At 33.4% G+C, this 17301-nt stretch overlaps 1 protein-coding gene and 1 non-coding gene across 2 annotated transcripts in view; one reads left to right on the plus strand and one right to left on the minus strand.

Annotated features, from left to right (window-relative positions):
- The window catches only part of LOC123720413 (ryanodine receptor), a 98425-nt gene that overhangs the window by 33692 nt on the left and 47432 nt on the right, over window positions 1-17301 (plus strand). Inside the window, 24 exon segments of the mRNA XM_045677005.1 lie at window positions 1118-1217; window positions 2412-2529; window positions 2680-2760; window positions 3447-3559; window positions 4015-4126; window positions 4933-5069; window positions 5698-5814; window positions 6297-6411; window positions 7302-7437; window positions 7898-7969; window positions 8899-9044; window positions 9297-9440; window positions 9896-10070; window positions 10311-10508; window positions 11531-11636; window positions 11852-11963; window positions 12142-12282; window positions 12644-12781; window positions 13427-13579; window positions 13898-14013; window positions 14277-14451; window positions 15079-15182; window positions 15807-15940; window positions 16514-16603. Of these exon segments, the coding sequence (XP_045532961.1) occupies window positions 1118-1217; window positions 2412-2529; window positions 2680-2760; window positions 3447-3559; window positions 4015-4126; window positions 4933-5069; window positions 5698-5814; window positions 6297-6411; window positions 7302-7437; window positions 7898-7969; window positions 8899-9044; window positions 9297-9440; window positions 9896-10070; window positions 10311-10508; window positions 11531-11636; window positions 11852-11963; window positions 12142-12282; window positions 12644-12781; window positions 13427-13579; window positions 13898-14013; window positions 14277-14451; window positions 15079-15182; window positions 15807-15940; window positions 16514-16603 (3033 nt within the window).
- Trnad-guc lies at window positions 4183-4254 on the minus strand. The gene has a single exon. It is a non-coding gene; the product is annotated as a tRNA-Asp (tRNA).

The raw sequence follows: 17301 nt of genomic DNA on the forward strand, positions 1-17301 counted from the left end.
CCTGTTTCTTAGATGTACCAGATCAAACAATTAGTGAGTCAAAAAATAAAAAGAACTGTACGTTTTTGTCTAACTATGACCAGGTGGAATTCGATATCGAAAATATAAGCTGTCAATTTGACAATGACAGGAGTGACAAATGACAATCTCGAGCAATAGTAATACTTTTCTTGACATTATATATCTTTATGAAATATAATTAAATCATTTACGAAGTATGACAATTTAAAATAATGTAATTTGTTCTTCTAAAATATTTTATCGAATTATCAATCAATGTTATCAGAAATGTTGCCAGCATATTTAAAAAGGTTTTATAATGTGATGGTCTTCGTTCTACATCTACATAAAAGACAATTATTTTGGAGTGGCAACACAAACATTAAATCGAATTCCATCTCCGAGTATATTGAATATCTAAAATATATTAACTTAAATTTATATGTTGTCCCTTCCTCTTTTTCTTCTTATAATGTATATAATTCCTTTGAGTTTGTGTTGAATTGGTTTATCAATTCCAAATTACTAAATAATAATCACATGGGCACATTATCTAAACAAACATTTATATTGTATATCTGAAATTAGTTATATTAAAATTATATAGAAACGTGAATGAACACACACCCATGACAAGAGAGAGGATTAGACCAAAACAAACTATTTATATTAAAGCGCTATAATAGATGGACTAATACTTTCCATTAGATCTTTGTGAAATTTATTATTTAATAGAAGAGAGTGTTTACATAACTGATTTTACAACCGGTTGATTCGAAGTCCTGACCATTGGAGCCAACAAAAGTGATCTTGGGGATACATAACAGATGACGCCAGACAATTCGTTGCGTTCGATTGTGTTTGGTCAAAAGGACGCTATAACATAACGTATCATGTCACGTGTCAACGCGACTATAGATGCTGTTAACTAATCAGAATCCAATTGAGCCATCTGTGCGTCTTTCGGTTTAAATACTTACCTTCCTACAGGACAGAACGAATTATTACAACAACATATCTTTTTTTGTACAAACAGAAGAAGTTTTATATAACATTTTGGCTTTCTTCGGGGCTTTTTCAATCAGATTGTAATTGCAAGTTACATTTCTAATTTAAGGAGGAAAAAGTGTATTCCGGTAGCTTGGAGTCATTTGGGAAGCAATGGGCGGTCGGTGATGTTGTAGGCGTCTTCCTTGATCTCATAGACAAGACGATAAGTACGAATTTTGCTTACCGCGATTCATACAGGCAGGGGCATTTTGAAGCTTGATACAAATTTATAAAACTACGAATTTCCTATAGCACTAGTATTTTCCAATTACTAAATTGGTATGTATTATACACATTTGATAGCATACATTTAAAAAAGGTTTTCGAATAGTCTAGTTACGCTGATTCTAATAAGGCTTATTAATTTAAAAAACTTGTAGGACGTATGTTAGTTAGTCCTTTAGTCCTCATACTTGATTTGTTTCTTAATTATTTACGCCTAAAACTAGACTGAATGTTTGACTAGCATTGCAGTTTTACGCAGTACACTAGCTTTAATTTATATTTAAAACTTAAATATAATCTTTTGTTATCTAGAAATAATTTTTTTTTAAGTTTCAGTATGACTACTTAGATTATCGTAAAATGTCCCTGCCAAGGTTTATTAAAGCATAGATTTGTCTGAAATTAGCTTGCGTTCGATCGAATAATAGGCATGATATAGGTTAGACAGCAAAACATTATAGCTTATAAAGTAACATCACGTGCTTCGCTTTGCAAATAGTTGATAAATGCTTATGGAATAAGCCTCTTTGGGGCACGAAATACTTTTAATTACACCGATTTTTTTAGATACTGATATGACACCGTTTTAACTAATATCCTTATTATACAGTTTCTTATCGGGTTTGAAATCTATTAGATATAGATTATGCAGTGTTCTGTACAACAGTGTACAGGTTCTTAATCTCAAAAAAAGTCAAATGTTTTAACTAAAGTATTCTTTTGTTTCTTTCTGTCAAGTCGTGTTTACGCTGACATGAAAAGGGATACAAGAAATGATACGAAACTGTATGGTTAAAATTAATTATAATATTCATGCTTGCTGCTTTGTACTAATGAGTAATATTGACAAATTTTAGGCAAGAGTTTTTGAAATAGATTTTCTTATTTTATACTATCTGCATTGTGTATACTTATTCCAGAATTAAGCAATAGACAAATGTAAAAACATTCTTATTTCCATTTTTAAATGTTTTCTGTATTTCATTTTAAGGAGGTGGCGCCTTTTTACGTAGATTTTTAAAATGAACTGTAAATAATTTGACCCATTACTAAAAAAATATCGAAATTAATTCAGTTAGATTTTGAAAAAAAATGGCCTTTAGCACAAAAAATATTGTTTATGGAATTGTAATCAGGTTTTTCGCTAAATGGTGAATTGTTGATGGACGCGCTTGGTGGTGAGACTACATTTGCGGATGTCCAAGGCGATAACTTCGTGCCAGCCTGTACCCTTGGAGTCGGTCAAAAAGCTAGGTAAATTATATTATACATTTTATTTTACTTGCTTTAAGCTACTTTTGACATGGGTAAAATCTTGGAATAGCTAATCTTGATCTATTTGAGAAAGAGTATTTGAAAACGCTTAAAATGATAAGTGTGATTAAAGAATTTACTGAATTCCAGGTTATCATATGGTCAAGACGTGAACTCTTTAAAGTACTTCACAACCTGCGGTCTCCAAGAGGGATATGAACCCTTCTGTGTGTAAGTATCTGCATATGTAGTATTTACCAATAGGTAGGAGCAGGAACTTGAAAATTTCATAATAGGAAACAGTTTGCGGATGTATTTTTGTAGGCTTTTGCTACACAGATTGAAAACGAATGGTTGTTCGGAATAATACCTGCAGCTGAGTTTCTTTATCGGATGTCAAGGCAGAGTACAAAATACCATCCGTATCACCTCGACTTCCGTCATTCCACAACTGAGCGTTTTCTAAGGCAGTTTCTACCGCGCACCACCACTATGTGGAACCTACTGAAATTGATTTTACTTCAGTAAAGAGCTTCTGGCAATGTGAGTGTCCATGGGCGACGGTATCACTCAAGATCAGATGAGCCTCTTGCCCCTTTGTCTCCTGTTACATTAAAAAAAACTATGACTTTTAATCTGTTAACTTACCTTCCAAGATCTACAAATATTCGTTGGTTATTTTACTATAGCAATTTGATTAATATATTTTGATAATATGTTGTCCAAAGTTTTGGTTAATATGAAGGATATATGAAGACTACTACCGGAGATGTGCCATTACAATATAGCCAATGTGTTTGTCGTCTATACTGTCCTGACGGTCTCACACAATAATAAAATATCCTAAAAGCATTTGGTTGTAAAGCACAACACAACACATTTGTTTAGCTTAAAATCTACAATATTGATTTTTGCAGCAATATGAACCGTGATGTAACACATTGGTATACAAAAGATCAGCCGATATTTGAGAACACAGATGAAATGATTGACACGAGGATCGATGTTACCAGGATTCCAGCTGGCTCTGGTAAGGATTGAAAGTTCTACGAATAACAATCTAAAAATAAGGATCGAATGAGACCGCGTTTCGTTTTATAGTAATTGGTCGAACTGAATCATGTCACGTGTACAAAGCCGTTGACCAATCAGAAGTAAACGAAACGTGATTTCGCTCATAGTACATTATATCGCGAGGAATTAAATTCTTTTTTTCAATACTTTCCTTAACCCCGTTAAATCAATGCTGGCTACAGTTAAGTTAGTAAGTAGAGAAGTATTAGTATGACAGCTATACTGATTGTAAAGAAAGTCTTAATATTACAGATAATTTTAATTATTATCAGTAATTTTATATTTGTAATGAAATATCATTAGATCGTATTTTAATATATAATTACTGGTCAAAAACATTTCTAAACATACAAATATGATTGATTTCTTTGCATTTGTTTCGTAGATTTTATTCGTTTGTTTTTAACACAGACACGCCGCCATGCTTAAAAATATCGCACAACACTTTTGAGACGATGGAAAAGGCAAATTGGGAGTTCCTCAGGCTGTCGCTACCTGTTATATGCCACGCTGAGTTTATTGAGTAAGTGGTTTTTGGCTTTTAAAAATATAATAATAATAGAAAAATAAAACAAAATTCTCTCCGGCGGGGAATCGAACCCCGGTCTCCCGCGTGACAGGCGGGGATACTGACCACTATACTACCGAAGATATGTTGATTGTTGCGAAATAATAGGATTAATTTTCTGGTTTGGGTTTGATTAGTGATTTATTGTGGTTTTTGAACTAAACAATTTTTTCGTTAGGCTAACAGAAGTGTACTTTTTATTGATTCTAGGTAATCTAGATATCTATATAAATATTCGTTTGTTCATTTTAATCATCTATATATATAAAATTCTCATGTCACAATGTTCGTTCCCATACTCCTCCGAAACGGCTCAACCGATTCTTATGAAATTTTTTATGAATATTCAATAAGTCTGAGAATCGGCTACTATCTAAATTCAGAACCTCTAAGTGATAAGGGGTGTTCACCACAAATTTTATATTTTTATTTTTAGACAATTTTTTTGTTTTTATAAATGTTTCCTATAAATAATATGGCAGAACGACGTTTGTGATATTATGATGTGTAATTATGGCAGAACGCTAGTAAATTTATATAATTTTACAAGGGAGAAATTACGTCTGAGACAGTAAGCAAAAGTTTGGCTATAACTCCATGTACAGCAAGCAAGTAACAAGTCTTAAACAGATAGAATAGTTTAGTTTCTTTCTAATTAAAAAAATACAAATAATACTCTCTACTACTCAAATGAATAAGAAATTGAGGATTCGTCATTCAACAAATAAAAAGTATTATTTATTTAATTAAAATTCTTAAAGTGAATCGGAAAAAGCTCGCCGCTGGGTGGAGATCAAGGATCGTCAACAGATTCTGATGAAGGAAGCGGTTGAAGCTCAAATGCCGGCGCATATCGACCAAATAATGAGAAGTGGCTTCACCATGAACGATATTAAAGGTAAAATAAAGATGGCGCCACTCTTTTGACAGTTTACAAATGTCACTGGTAGTTGTCATGTTTATGATTTTGGAGCCATATGCTATTGAAAATATATATCTATCTAGTTCGTAGATTAATATGTTGAATGTAAATATTCCTTAGTGTATAAAATGTCATTAATAAATATAAATGCATCTTTGATAAATGAAGCCTGAGATTTAGTTTCTTAGTTACAACTGCTAAACCGATTTTGATATTTTTTGTAGTCCATTAATCAGCGAGAACAATTATTATAATTATTAAAAGAATATCGACCTGTATAAAAAAATTATTTTGTATATAGTATTTTGTGGAATGCAATTTGTTTGCACCTGCATTCATCCCATCAATTCCCATAAATAGTATAGTTATACCACTCACATTTCGTGTTTAGTAGAATTATCAAAACATTGAAATACAATTTATAAGCATAATGTAGAAAGACAATTAAACAACATTTATTTTAGATCTGCGTAATAATTCTATCATTTTAAATTCTAAGAAACATTAACTAGAACACAATTAGAATCATATTGTTTTATCTGTACATATTTTTCTAACATATGCAAATAAAATCGTGCAATACCATATGTCCAATATTCTCAAGGTCTCCACTACGATGAGAATCAAGAAGACGTAAAAATCAAGAGGCAGCCCTCAAGGCCACCCCGCAAAGGGTCAATCACACGCAACGTCACAATACAGAATTACAATTTACAACCAGGTTCTCTAACAACTAACTGTCGTTGATAGATTAATCTGTGTGATCCTTTAATATTGGCTAGGTGTTATCAGGGCGGGGCCGTGAGAATTCTCTTAGCAAGAGATAATTCTGAGATCCCACCCGGAACCCTTTAATACCGTAATAATGCCATTTTACGTAATGCTTACTAATTTAGTACGTACAAACATATACGGTTTATTTGTATGACATTTTTGAAACGTTAATATTTTTATAAAATTATAACAATTTTGTCTACTAATTCTTTGGTATAATTATCGAAAATTTACAAAAGATGTTAGCGCTGGAGCCCACAATACATTTAGCAGGTTATTTAAAAATATATATTTCACGTCAAAATAATACATTTTGATGTCTGACCGTATCAGAATAGCACACATCACAGCTTCCGTTATTAATTGTTGAACTAAAAACTGACTCAAATATAGAGAAAATGTTACTTACATTAGCTGAAAATATTTTAGGTCAAAATGGAATGAACCGGTCTACGAGTGAAGCGGAAATGTCAAAATATGAACTCGGAGTACAGAATCTGCTTGAAGATACCAAGAAAGATAAAAGGGGAAGGTCGCCATTCAAGTAAGATTTTTTAATACATTTTTTTGGTTTTCTTTCACCAGCAACTACTTCCCATATGTTATGGGATTACGTCATTGAACCTTGAACTTCACACTGTACAGAAATGTTGTATTAGTCTTGCCATGACGGCTTTAATGTACTACGGTTTATACAGATACCGGCAAACATCTTGAACAAATGTCCTTGTCTGCGCAGAAGCGATTTTTAGGTATCACTGGGAGGGCAGCAGGAGAGTGACGTGTCGATCACGTGATCAGTTGACGTTTGTTCCGCGATGTGTACGATGCGCAAACTTTTCCCCACTCCCTTGTTTAATTCTCAATAAGTTTGCTGGTATCTGTACTGTTACTTGTAGGGTTCGTTATTTAGTGAACCCTATAAAGCTGTTGCTACTAACTGCAGTTTAGGCTTTCTTCCTCATATATGAATATATCAAATAAATTTGGAAATAATATAGTACATAGTTGCGCTTTTTTTATACATAAAACACATATTTTTATAGCGTAATATTACTTTTGATTACACTTACGAGTAATATTAACATAATTTGTGCTTTTTAGCAGCCTTTTACCAGGTTCGTTTCGCCATTATAAGATTTTTCACTTAGCCTTTTAGGAGCTACCTACTAACATATGAAACATTTGTCTATGCTACCCCATAGAGTCTATAGACTATATGGTAGCTTTTCTGGAATAAAAACATAAATCATCAAGTACGACATAAATCTAATTAAAAAATTTCTCTGAATAAATTCTACCTCAGACATCAAGGAATAAATAAATAAAAAATACTCGAATTTAGGCTGTTCTTCGAGTTTTGTGTTTAGGAACATTATACGCGATTCAGTTTTATTTAAATAGATTCAACCATGACCACTTCCATGATTATAGGTTCTTTAGGAGTAAAAGAGGAGAGAGTGGGGATAGAGGTAAATCGAGGAAATCGAAGACCCCGGATCCCTACACAGATACGGAGGTGTCCCCAGATAGGGCTCGGCGACCCAATCCACAAATCAGAGTATCACAGGTATAATAAGTTTATTAACAGTATTGCTTGTATATTTTTGCCAAATTGTCCAAAGTTTTTGGTTTGTTTTTATCCCTGATCCAAAAATTTATAGATGGTGTAAATGCGAAAGTTATTTTTTTACACTAAATTCAAATTCTTTCTCATCATATGCTTAAAACTTTAAATAATTTGAAATGAAATAAATTGAATAGTTTACTGAAAAAACAAACCTTCTAAATAACGACTAGTCTCGCAACCAAATGTTCTGTCACAAAATTATCTTTAGAATTAAGATATAATAATGCATAAGTTTAACATTCGCATTTAAATATATAGGACCACTATTTAAAAACACAAATCCTATCAAAAGTAGCTTTTCCATAGACACACAGGGTTTTTGTATGTTACTCCCAGAATTATTATATCCCATGCACACTTCCTCGCATGTAAATTTTATATTTATTTTTGTTTTCCAAAGGCAAATCAGAGGTATAACATGCAAAATAGAAATAATGGGGCCAATATGTACGACAGTCAAGGCGCTTTAAGCGTAAGTTATTATAGAATACGCTTGTTTGTTCTAAGTGTTTCTTATGGTGTCATAGAAATATCGAGATCTACTAAACCTTTCTACTTTAAAACTTCTTAAAGAGTCCTAAACTTGTCAATAGCGCTGTGTACTTACAGGACTCGTACTTGGGCCTTTTAGTTTCATTTCATTCATTACCTCTTATCCTTGCACCAGCATCTCTTAAACTGTATTTTTATTAGTTTGACACTGCATATAAGTGTATATCTACAGTCTGATGGTATCTTCAAACTAAAGTGATTTAACAAAGGTGTAAACTAACAATATTAAAAATTCAAATCTCACCATTGTAATGGTCATAATGTACAAAACTGAAACAAAACAATTTTTTAATCGGATTAAAGCTTGTTATTAGGATATTATAAATTTATAATTATTTTTACAAAAGTATTTTTTATTATTATTCGATTGAAATAAAAAAAAGAATTTCAATAGAGAAGTCGGCCTAAAAATATCAAACACCCATAATATCTAAATTAAAACCCCAAGACAAACAATCCGCGAAAATAGAGCACACCGTGAGTCATTTCTCCAAAAACCCGTCATCTTTTAGTCGATACCAACTCCGGGGAATTCAATACAGATAACACAACTTTCTCTACAGCTGTGATACTTTTGACATTCAACACCTTTTATTCAGTCACCGTGACCACGCACGCTGTAAAGCACGCGAAACGTCGGAAAATTTTAAATTTAAAATTATGTAAAATAATTATAAGTTTATAATAATACAAATAGCTTTAATCCGGTTAAAAATTGTTTTCTTTCAATGTGTAAAAGCTATGTTAAACAAAAGCAATACTATGTACAAAACTTCAAAGGATTTTTAATATTTCATGTACAGCGACATTACGAATAAATTAATGAATAAAATTTATGAAATATTTCAGACAAATTTGGCAGTGCCAACACCAACACAGGATCGTAAACAAATGACCACCGCTACACTGGACAAGTCTGCCACAGAAACGATCGGGAATGAAATATTTGATGCTGACTGTTTAAAACTTATCAATGAATACTTTTACGGTGTCAGGTGAGGACAATTCAAAAACGTTTAGCCATAGAAACTTTTATGTAACTATATAGATTACGCTGTACGTATACGAAAAACGTTCTATAGTTCTAATGCTAGTAATCAAACTTGTTTTTGTCAAATTTATTTTATTTTACATAACTTACTTTTGCTTACTAATAAATGACTTATATATATATATATATGTTATTCCAAAGACTTTTCTTTATAACACAGGCAGGACAATGACATACTTTACAAAATATTTTTCAGAATTTTCCCCGGTCAGGATCCAACTCACGTGTACATAGGATGGGTGACCACTCAATACCATTTGCACTCCAAGGATTTTAATCAAAATAAGGTCACCAAGTCTTCAGTTATCATCACTGACGATTATGATAGGGTGATTGAGAGGTATGGCCTTAAATGATTTATGAAAGCCCCATAAACCTTCTTCATAGGTCTACTGGAATATTTTGGATTAAATGCATCCGAAAAGAACGTACTAATTCTTAAAAGGCCTGCAACGCACTTGCGAGCCTTTTGGCTATATAGACACTCACATTATTTTCGTATGTGTCATTAAATTAAAGTATTTTCGAACCAATTCAACTTTGGGTCCTTCAAGAAAAGAGCGTACCCATTCTTAAAAGGGGGCAACGCACTCGCGAGCCCTCTGGCATTGAGTGTTCATGGGCGGCAGTATCACTTAACATCAGTTGAGCCTGCTGCCTATTTCTCCCTGTTCTATAAAAATCCAGATTATAAACAGACACACAAAATGTAACGTAAATGTTCGTCGAGTTTCTAAGTCTTTTTTAGACTAACTTACATAACCCGATTTCATATCATCATATTGCTGCTTCCAGTGTAAACCGCCAGTCGTGTTATATGGTGCGAGCTGATGAATTATACAATGAAGTGATGGCGGAAGCAACAGCCAAAGGAGCTTCTCAGGGGATGTTCATTGGTTGTTCTGTTGATACTTCTACTGGTACCGTATCCTTCACGTGTGAGGGAAAAGATACCAGCATTAAGTTTAAGGTACGTAATAAATTTAAGCCAGAATCTGTTACAATTTAGTAAAAACCCACGTAAAGGCTTTGCAAATGTGTTTTCCATCTGTGTGATAAAAAACTAAGTGTAATTACTGGAAATTGATGTTAAAATTTAAACATTTATCAATCAATTTTGTTAAGATAAACAATGCGTAAAACAATTCAAATTAAGTAATCATCAAGACTAATTAATTTCAACCAAATTCTTATATTCAATAAATTTCAGATGGAACCAGAAACAAAACTCTTCCCGGCGATATTCGTTGAGGCCACATCAAAGGAAATCCTGCAAATAGAGCTGGGTCGGTCCTCTACTAGTCTTCCACTTAGTGCTGCAGTGCTGCCAACTAGCGACAAACACGTGAACCCACAATTTCCACCGAGGCTTAAAGTTCAGTGTTTGAAACCGCATCAATGGGCTAGAGTGAGTTAAATTTAGTTATTTATCTCTAAGTATGTAAAATGAAGAGCAGTGTTGGCCTAGTGGCTACAGCGTGCGACTCTCATCCCTTAGGTCGTAGGTTCGATCCCCGGCTGTGCACCAATGGATTTTCTTTCTATGTGCGCATTTAACATTAGCTCGAACGGTGAAGGAAAATATCGTGAGGAAACCGGCTTGCCTTAGACCCAAAAAGTCGACGGCGCGCATCAGGCACAGAAGGCTGATCACCTACTTGCCCATTCGATTAACAAATGATCATGAAACAGATACAGAATCTAAGGCTTTAACCTAAAAAGGTTGTAGCGCAATTGATTTTTTTTTAATGTAAAATGAAAACGATGTTGCATTGTCGGTTGTGATTCGTCTGAAGAAACGAAAGATCGTGGACTAAACTCGTATAGAAGTTGTGCCCAGTATAATGAATTATTTTCAAATTTGTCTTATTTATCTATAAAAATGATATACAAAATAATTTATGTAAATATTTACAAACACGTACCCATACACAGATACTTCAGTATTATATTTTACTAGGGTCGGCCTGTAAGATTTTGTAAATTATTATACTTTTGGTTTTGTATTTTTTATAAAAGCTGTTGACAACCCAAATTTTTAAAAAAGACGTACCTTACGTCTTGTTAATTCGCCGTACTATTTAAGTATTTGTGTTTATAGACTTAGGCTAACTGAGCCTAACCCGTTAATCTAAAAAGATTTGTTACCATCGATAAACCTCTCAAACGTTATACCAATTAATAAAATAAAATATTACTTAATGAAAGAGATTTCGTTGATTACTTTAAAATTATGTTCGTTAATTGTGTTCGATACGCTCATATGTTATCGCTTGTTTAGAGTCAGAGAGCGTGTCAGTTAAGAGGTGTTGAAACAACTGTTTAGGCATTTTATCGGTAGTATAACGTAGAAACATTTACGTACATGACCTAGGTATCTGTTTTGGTCTTTAGATATTCTAAATTATTTCTCCAACTCTGTTTCTCCAGGTGCCGAACCAATTCCTTCAAGTTCACGCTCTGAAGTTGTCTGACATTCGTGGTTGGTCCATGCTCTGTGAAGACGCTGTATCCATGCTGGCTTTACATATACCAGGTATTTATATTGAGTTCTTTAGAAAATATTCTGTACGAAATTTTCTAGTTAAACAGTTACTTTACTATAAATTATTCTCAAAGATGAAAATGGAGTTATTTTGTGTGTTGCCTCATTCATCAAATATAGAAATGTTGGCAAGGAGATTAAAGCCATTAAAAGCCGAATGCTTTACAATTGAAGTTAATATTATGATTAATAATATTGAATTTCAGAGGAGGACCGTTGCATAGATATCTTAGAGTTGATAGAGATGGACAAACTTCTAAGCTTCCACGCCCACACTCTTACATTATACGCCGCTCTCTGTTACCAAAGCAATTACAGGTATAATGTTAATTCATAATGACTTACTGTAGATTTATTTATATTTGAGATTTTATTTATAGATCCGATCAGAAGCTACAATTACTTCACTACATCATTATAATAATTAATATTCTACTAAATTACAGATTATTTAATGGACGACTCTGAATAAAATACATATTGACGAATTTTTCAGGGCTGCACACGCTTTGTGTCAACACGTAGATCAGAAACAACTGCTATACGCGATCCGATCTCAGTACATGTCGGGACCTCTACGGCAAGGCTTCTACGATTTGCTCATCGCCTTACATTTGGAGTCTCATGCCACTACTATGTACGTTTGTTTTCTTTATTTAACAAATACAATGCCAGTTTATATTTAATTTAATGAAAATATTTTCAATTTCAGCAATAGGTGCAATTGCTGTAATTGAACTTTATTTTTTTTTCATATTATTGTATCTTTCTCAAGGCACAATCTTTTTTTGAGGTCTGTTACATATACAAATGGTGGATTAGATTTAGAGAATTCATTTATGTTTTACGGGTCCTAAAGAAACTTTCTGTTTTCTTTACAATGCGTTACATTTGTTAGTAGTTAATAAATACCTAATTCTTCTTAGCTATGTCATAAAAATATCGTTTAGCATTTATATAATAAAGTTAACGTGTTAAAAATAACTTAATGTTTTCAGGGAAGCGTGTAAGAACGAATTTGTGATCCCTTTGGGCCCAGAACTGAAGTCGTTGTACGAGGATCGGGAGATGTGTCACAGCCTTCGATCTCTGCAGACTGAGAGTGTTCGACCCCAGATGAATATGACTAATATTGCGTGAGTAGGAAACATATAATACAATGCGCTACAACCTTTTTAGGTTTGGGCTTTAGATTTATGTATATGTTTCATGATTATTTGTTAATCTAATAGGCAAGTAGGTGATCAGCCTTCTGTGCCTGACGCACGCCGTCGACTTTTTGTGTATAAGACAAGCCGGTTTCCTCACGATGTTTTCTTTCACCGTTCGAGCGGATGTTAAATGCGCACATAGAAAGAAAGTCCATTGATGCACAGCCTGGGACATCAGGGATGAGAGTCGCACACTGAAGCCACTAGGCCAACACTGCTCAATAACATTCACTTATATTAGAAAATATACGAAATAATACATAAATTAAGTTAATAAATTATTGAAACAAGTAAAAAAAATACAATCAGAGATGTAACAGTATTTTATGTTTTTTATAGAAATAAATAATATACCTTGTAAATGTGTAGATGTTACACATAATGTAAAAAGTATTTTAAATTATCTTATAATCTCATATACGCTAGATCTTGTAAGCTGACTCCGTATATTTTTTATAAAGCACGCTAGAGACTGGACAAATAATATTTAGCAGAAAAACTAGAATATTTATAACTAATTCATAGCTTCAAGCATTAAGTGTAACGTAGAAATTATAAATCATATTACAGAGAAAACATATCGGACATAAGCAACCTCTACTCCCCTTACTTCCCTCTCGAAGTGGTCCGGGAATTCGTCATGCAGGCTTTGGCTGAAGCCGTAGAGACCAACCAAGTACACAACAGAGATCCTACTGGTGGAAGCAATGAAAATCTTTTCTTGTAAGTATGAGGAGACTAATACAAAAGAAGGTTTAGGTAAAGAATTTGTGCAGTAGGTGCTGAACGAATTGACGTTTAAATTTGAATTTACAATTTGCGACTACCTTCGCAACAATATTTTTAAAATGTCTAAGAATTTTTGTCTTTATTTTGGAACTTCACAGACCCGACAGACGTTGTCCTGTACACACGTATTGAATATAAGAATATCAAACTAAAAAGAATAACTAAAATGTAAACCTTTTTCGAATCCACTTGTTACTGTTTTCTTTATAAGAATCTCAACTGTATGCGATAATTTTACCTTACATTTTGTAGGCCCTTAATAAAGCTGGTGGATCGCTTACTATTAGTGGGTATGATGAGAGATGAAGATGTTGAGAAACTTCTCATAATGATCAACCCCGAGACTTGGGATCCGACGTTTGATAAAGGTATCCATTTAATAACCATAGTTATACGAACAATTTATATTACAATTTTCTTTAGACTTTCAAAGTTACTTTAAAGTGTTGATTTATTGAAGTTAAAAGGGAAATCATTCTATTTTTTTACTGAAAGGGCAAATGGAAAAAAGGCTCAACTGTTAAGTGATACTTCCGCACATAGACAATGTGTGGTGTTCCCTTTTAAGAATTGGTTTTTGCCATAACTTTTTTTTAATATATTGACATTATAACACTTATTAAACATGCAGAGGGCAAAGATGAGCACAGAAAGGGCCTTCTACACATGAAAATGGCGGAAGGTGCAAAACTCCAAATGTGCTACTTACTTCAACATCTCAACGACATTCAGTTAAGACACAGAGTCGAATCAATAATTGCGTTTGCGCATGACTTTGTTGGAGAACTTCAAACTGATCAGTTGAGGTAAGATTTTTATTTTACAGTTATTAACGAACGTATCGTACGTGCGTGCGTATGGGGATGTTCAATCGACCGACCGACCTATTGGACATATAGTATGGGAAAAACTAAAGGGCACATTTAAGCTGCATGTTCGCGATAATTGATCTAAAATTGTCGTGATTCATGTGCACTTTTCATTTTTCATGTATCCATCATGTATATGTTCATTTTTTAGTTTAGTTTTTTTTGTTCCTGTTTAATTTGTCTTATTAACTATATTATGTTTTATATTTTTTTGCACTTCTTGCTTACCTCATCTAATTTTTTTCACAGTTGCCTCGAAGAGATCGCTCGAAAGCGTTAAGGCCGCCAGTTGCCCTCGTTTTTATTTAATTATGTTCAATTTGTATTATGTTAATGCAACGAAGTGTTAATAAATAATTGCTAACCTTTATTTTACGCTTCGAATTATTTACTTAAATATTTATATATGTAACTTTACTGATGTTAGGTTACGTAACCAGAGATTATTTTATTTAAACTAAATATATTTAAATTAAACACAAGGAGCGTTAAAATTTAATTATTATAATTTAGTAATAAAAGACAATAATTTTTATATATGTATTTTTTAATAAATAATTTCAGACGCTATACAGAAATCAAACAGTCTGATCTACCCAGTGCGGTTGCTGCTAAGAAGACCAGGGAATTCCGTTGTCCGCCAAGAGAACAGATGAATGCTATATTAAGTAAGACTTTTAATTAATTTGCCTCATATGCAATTATTTGTAAAATTATTCATATATTACAAGAGCGGTGCTGGCCTAGTGGCTTAACCAACCTTCATCCCTGTCGTGCGTTCAATCACGGCTGTGCACCAATGGAATATACTTTCTATGTGCGCAATTGACACGCGACTGCGTTGAAGGCAAATATCGTGAAGAAAACGGCATATCTCAAACCAAGGCAGATACTTGTCTAAGAAATAAAAGTGATCAAATGCAATCTGTAGCCAAGACCAATTAAGGGGGTTAGGGCCGCTGAATTATTATAATTCACTAAGATATACACAACTGAGAAAGTTTTTGCTATAACCAAACTTGTATGCGTCCCGTTTATTCATTTCCAAAATTACAGTAGAGTGATAAGGACAAATCTTTCTCCTATTTTTTTCTCTAATTTTCCTACACACTTCAACTTAACTGCAATAGGCTTATAGCAATATATAGACTAATAAACAGGCTTTTAATCTTAGCTTGTACAGTTCTTGGGTTTGTAGGTTCGTATTGGCTCCATAGTTCGACAGACATCTGCTTCTAATAAGTTAACAAAAGTACCTTTAAAGCTTATAAAAAATAAAAAAAATATTCCAGGTTTCAAGCACTTAGAAGATGAAGATCCGGAAAACTGTCCATGTGGTGAAGAGCTCATCGCGAGAATGAATGATTTCCACGAGGCTCTCATGTCACACGTGTCTTTGAGTGCTTTGCAGGAGCCGGATGGTGATGTACGTTAATACATTCTACGATTTATTGTTAGAAATTAATGGAGGGTATTTTGGAATTAAATATAAATCGCCGTTCATGTATGGGTATAAAACCAGCGCGACAGGAGTCGAGACTCCCATATGTCAAATCCAGTGCGTTTTTAGGGAGAATGGCGACTACAGCATTTCAGAATGTTGTACGAAGTGGTACACGCTTTGTAGTCTAACAGGCACAATATGTTAAGAAAAACACTTTTTGAACGGATTGAAGCTATGTATTATTATTAAAAACTTATAATTATTTACTTCATTCTAAATTTATTCCGACGTTTCGCGTGCTTTTCGGCGTGCGCGGTCACGGTGACTGAAGACAAAATGTGTTAAATGTCAAAAGCATCACAGCTCCAGAGCAATATGTCCCAGTCGCATGACAGACCTACAGTATATATAGAACAGGTAGCATTCTGGCGGGAGACGGACTCTCTCAATGCCAGAAGGCTCGCGAGTGCGTTGCGGGATTTTTAAATAAAAATTAAAATGAGTATGTATTTTATGTTTTGAAAGTCATCTCTTATTTGAATGATTTCGTTGCAGCAATCTAATGAGCCGGAAGTGAAACCAGGTGCATTTGGTAAACTTTACAACATTATCAACACTGTGAAGGAGTTAGAAGATGAGACCAAGGTATGTTTTAATGTAATTGAATATAAAAAAAAACTATGATACAAATTATATAAAAAAACTGTAAAATATTATTCACCAAAAAATATGTCCAATTATGTACGTACGTTATAAGAGAAAAAGACAAATACTATTCTTAAATGATTGAATGTTGTTCCTTAATGAATAAATTATGAACTTTATTTTTGTCTTCAGTAAAAGCACACAACAACAAACTCTAAAATCCAATTAATTTACAGGAAAACACAGAAACAGTTGAAGAGGTAAAAGTAGATCCTTACTGTAGTGTACCCAGGGGTAGAAACTAGAAAGTAAACGTCGAATAAACAGAATTCATATAACTTCGATGTTAGTTTGCATAATCATTTTTATAAATGAGTAACAAATTTTGAAGACACAACTTAGTATTTTTGTCCTTCATGGCCAGCTAAGACCTTCAAGAAAGTTATTTTGTCACAGTCCACGCACTTTTTCACAAAACTGTCAAACAGTAACCGAATCCATAGGCTATACGACGCCTGAATTCGTTGCCATAGCAAAACACTACTACAGATATACAAATAGATTCTAACATTAGACAGTGTTTTAGTAGTTGAACCGAATAACTCACCACGCATTACCCTTTGCCGGATATATTCGCAATTGTTGTAAGAAATTACGGCTAATTAAAAAAAAACTATAATTGTGATATAAGAATTTAT

Source organism: Pieris brassicae, chromosome 2 (assembly GCF_905147105.1).
Source record: "Pieris brassicae chromosome 2, ilPieBrab1.1, whole genome shotgun sequence".
NCBI classification, from domain to species: domain Eukaryota; kingdom Metazoa; phylum Arthropoda; class Insecta; order Lepidoptera; family Pieridae; genus Pieris; species Pieris brassicae.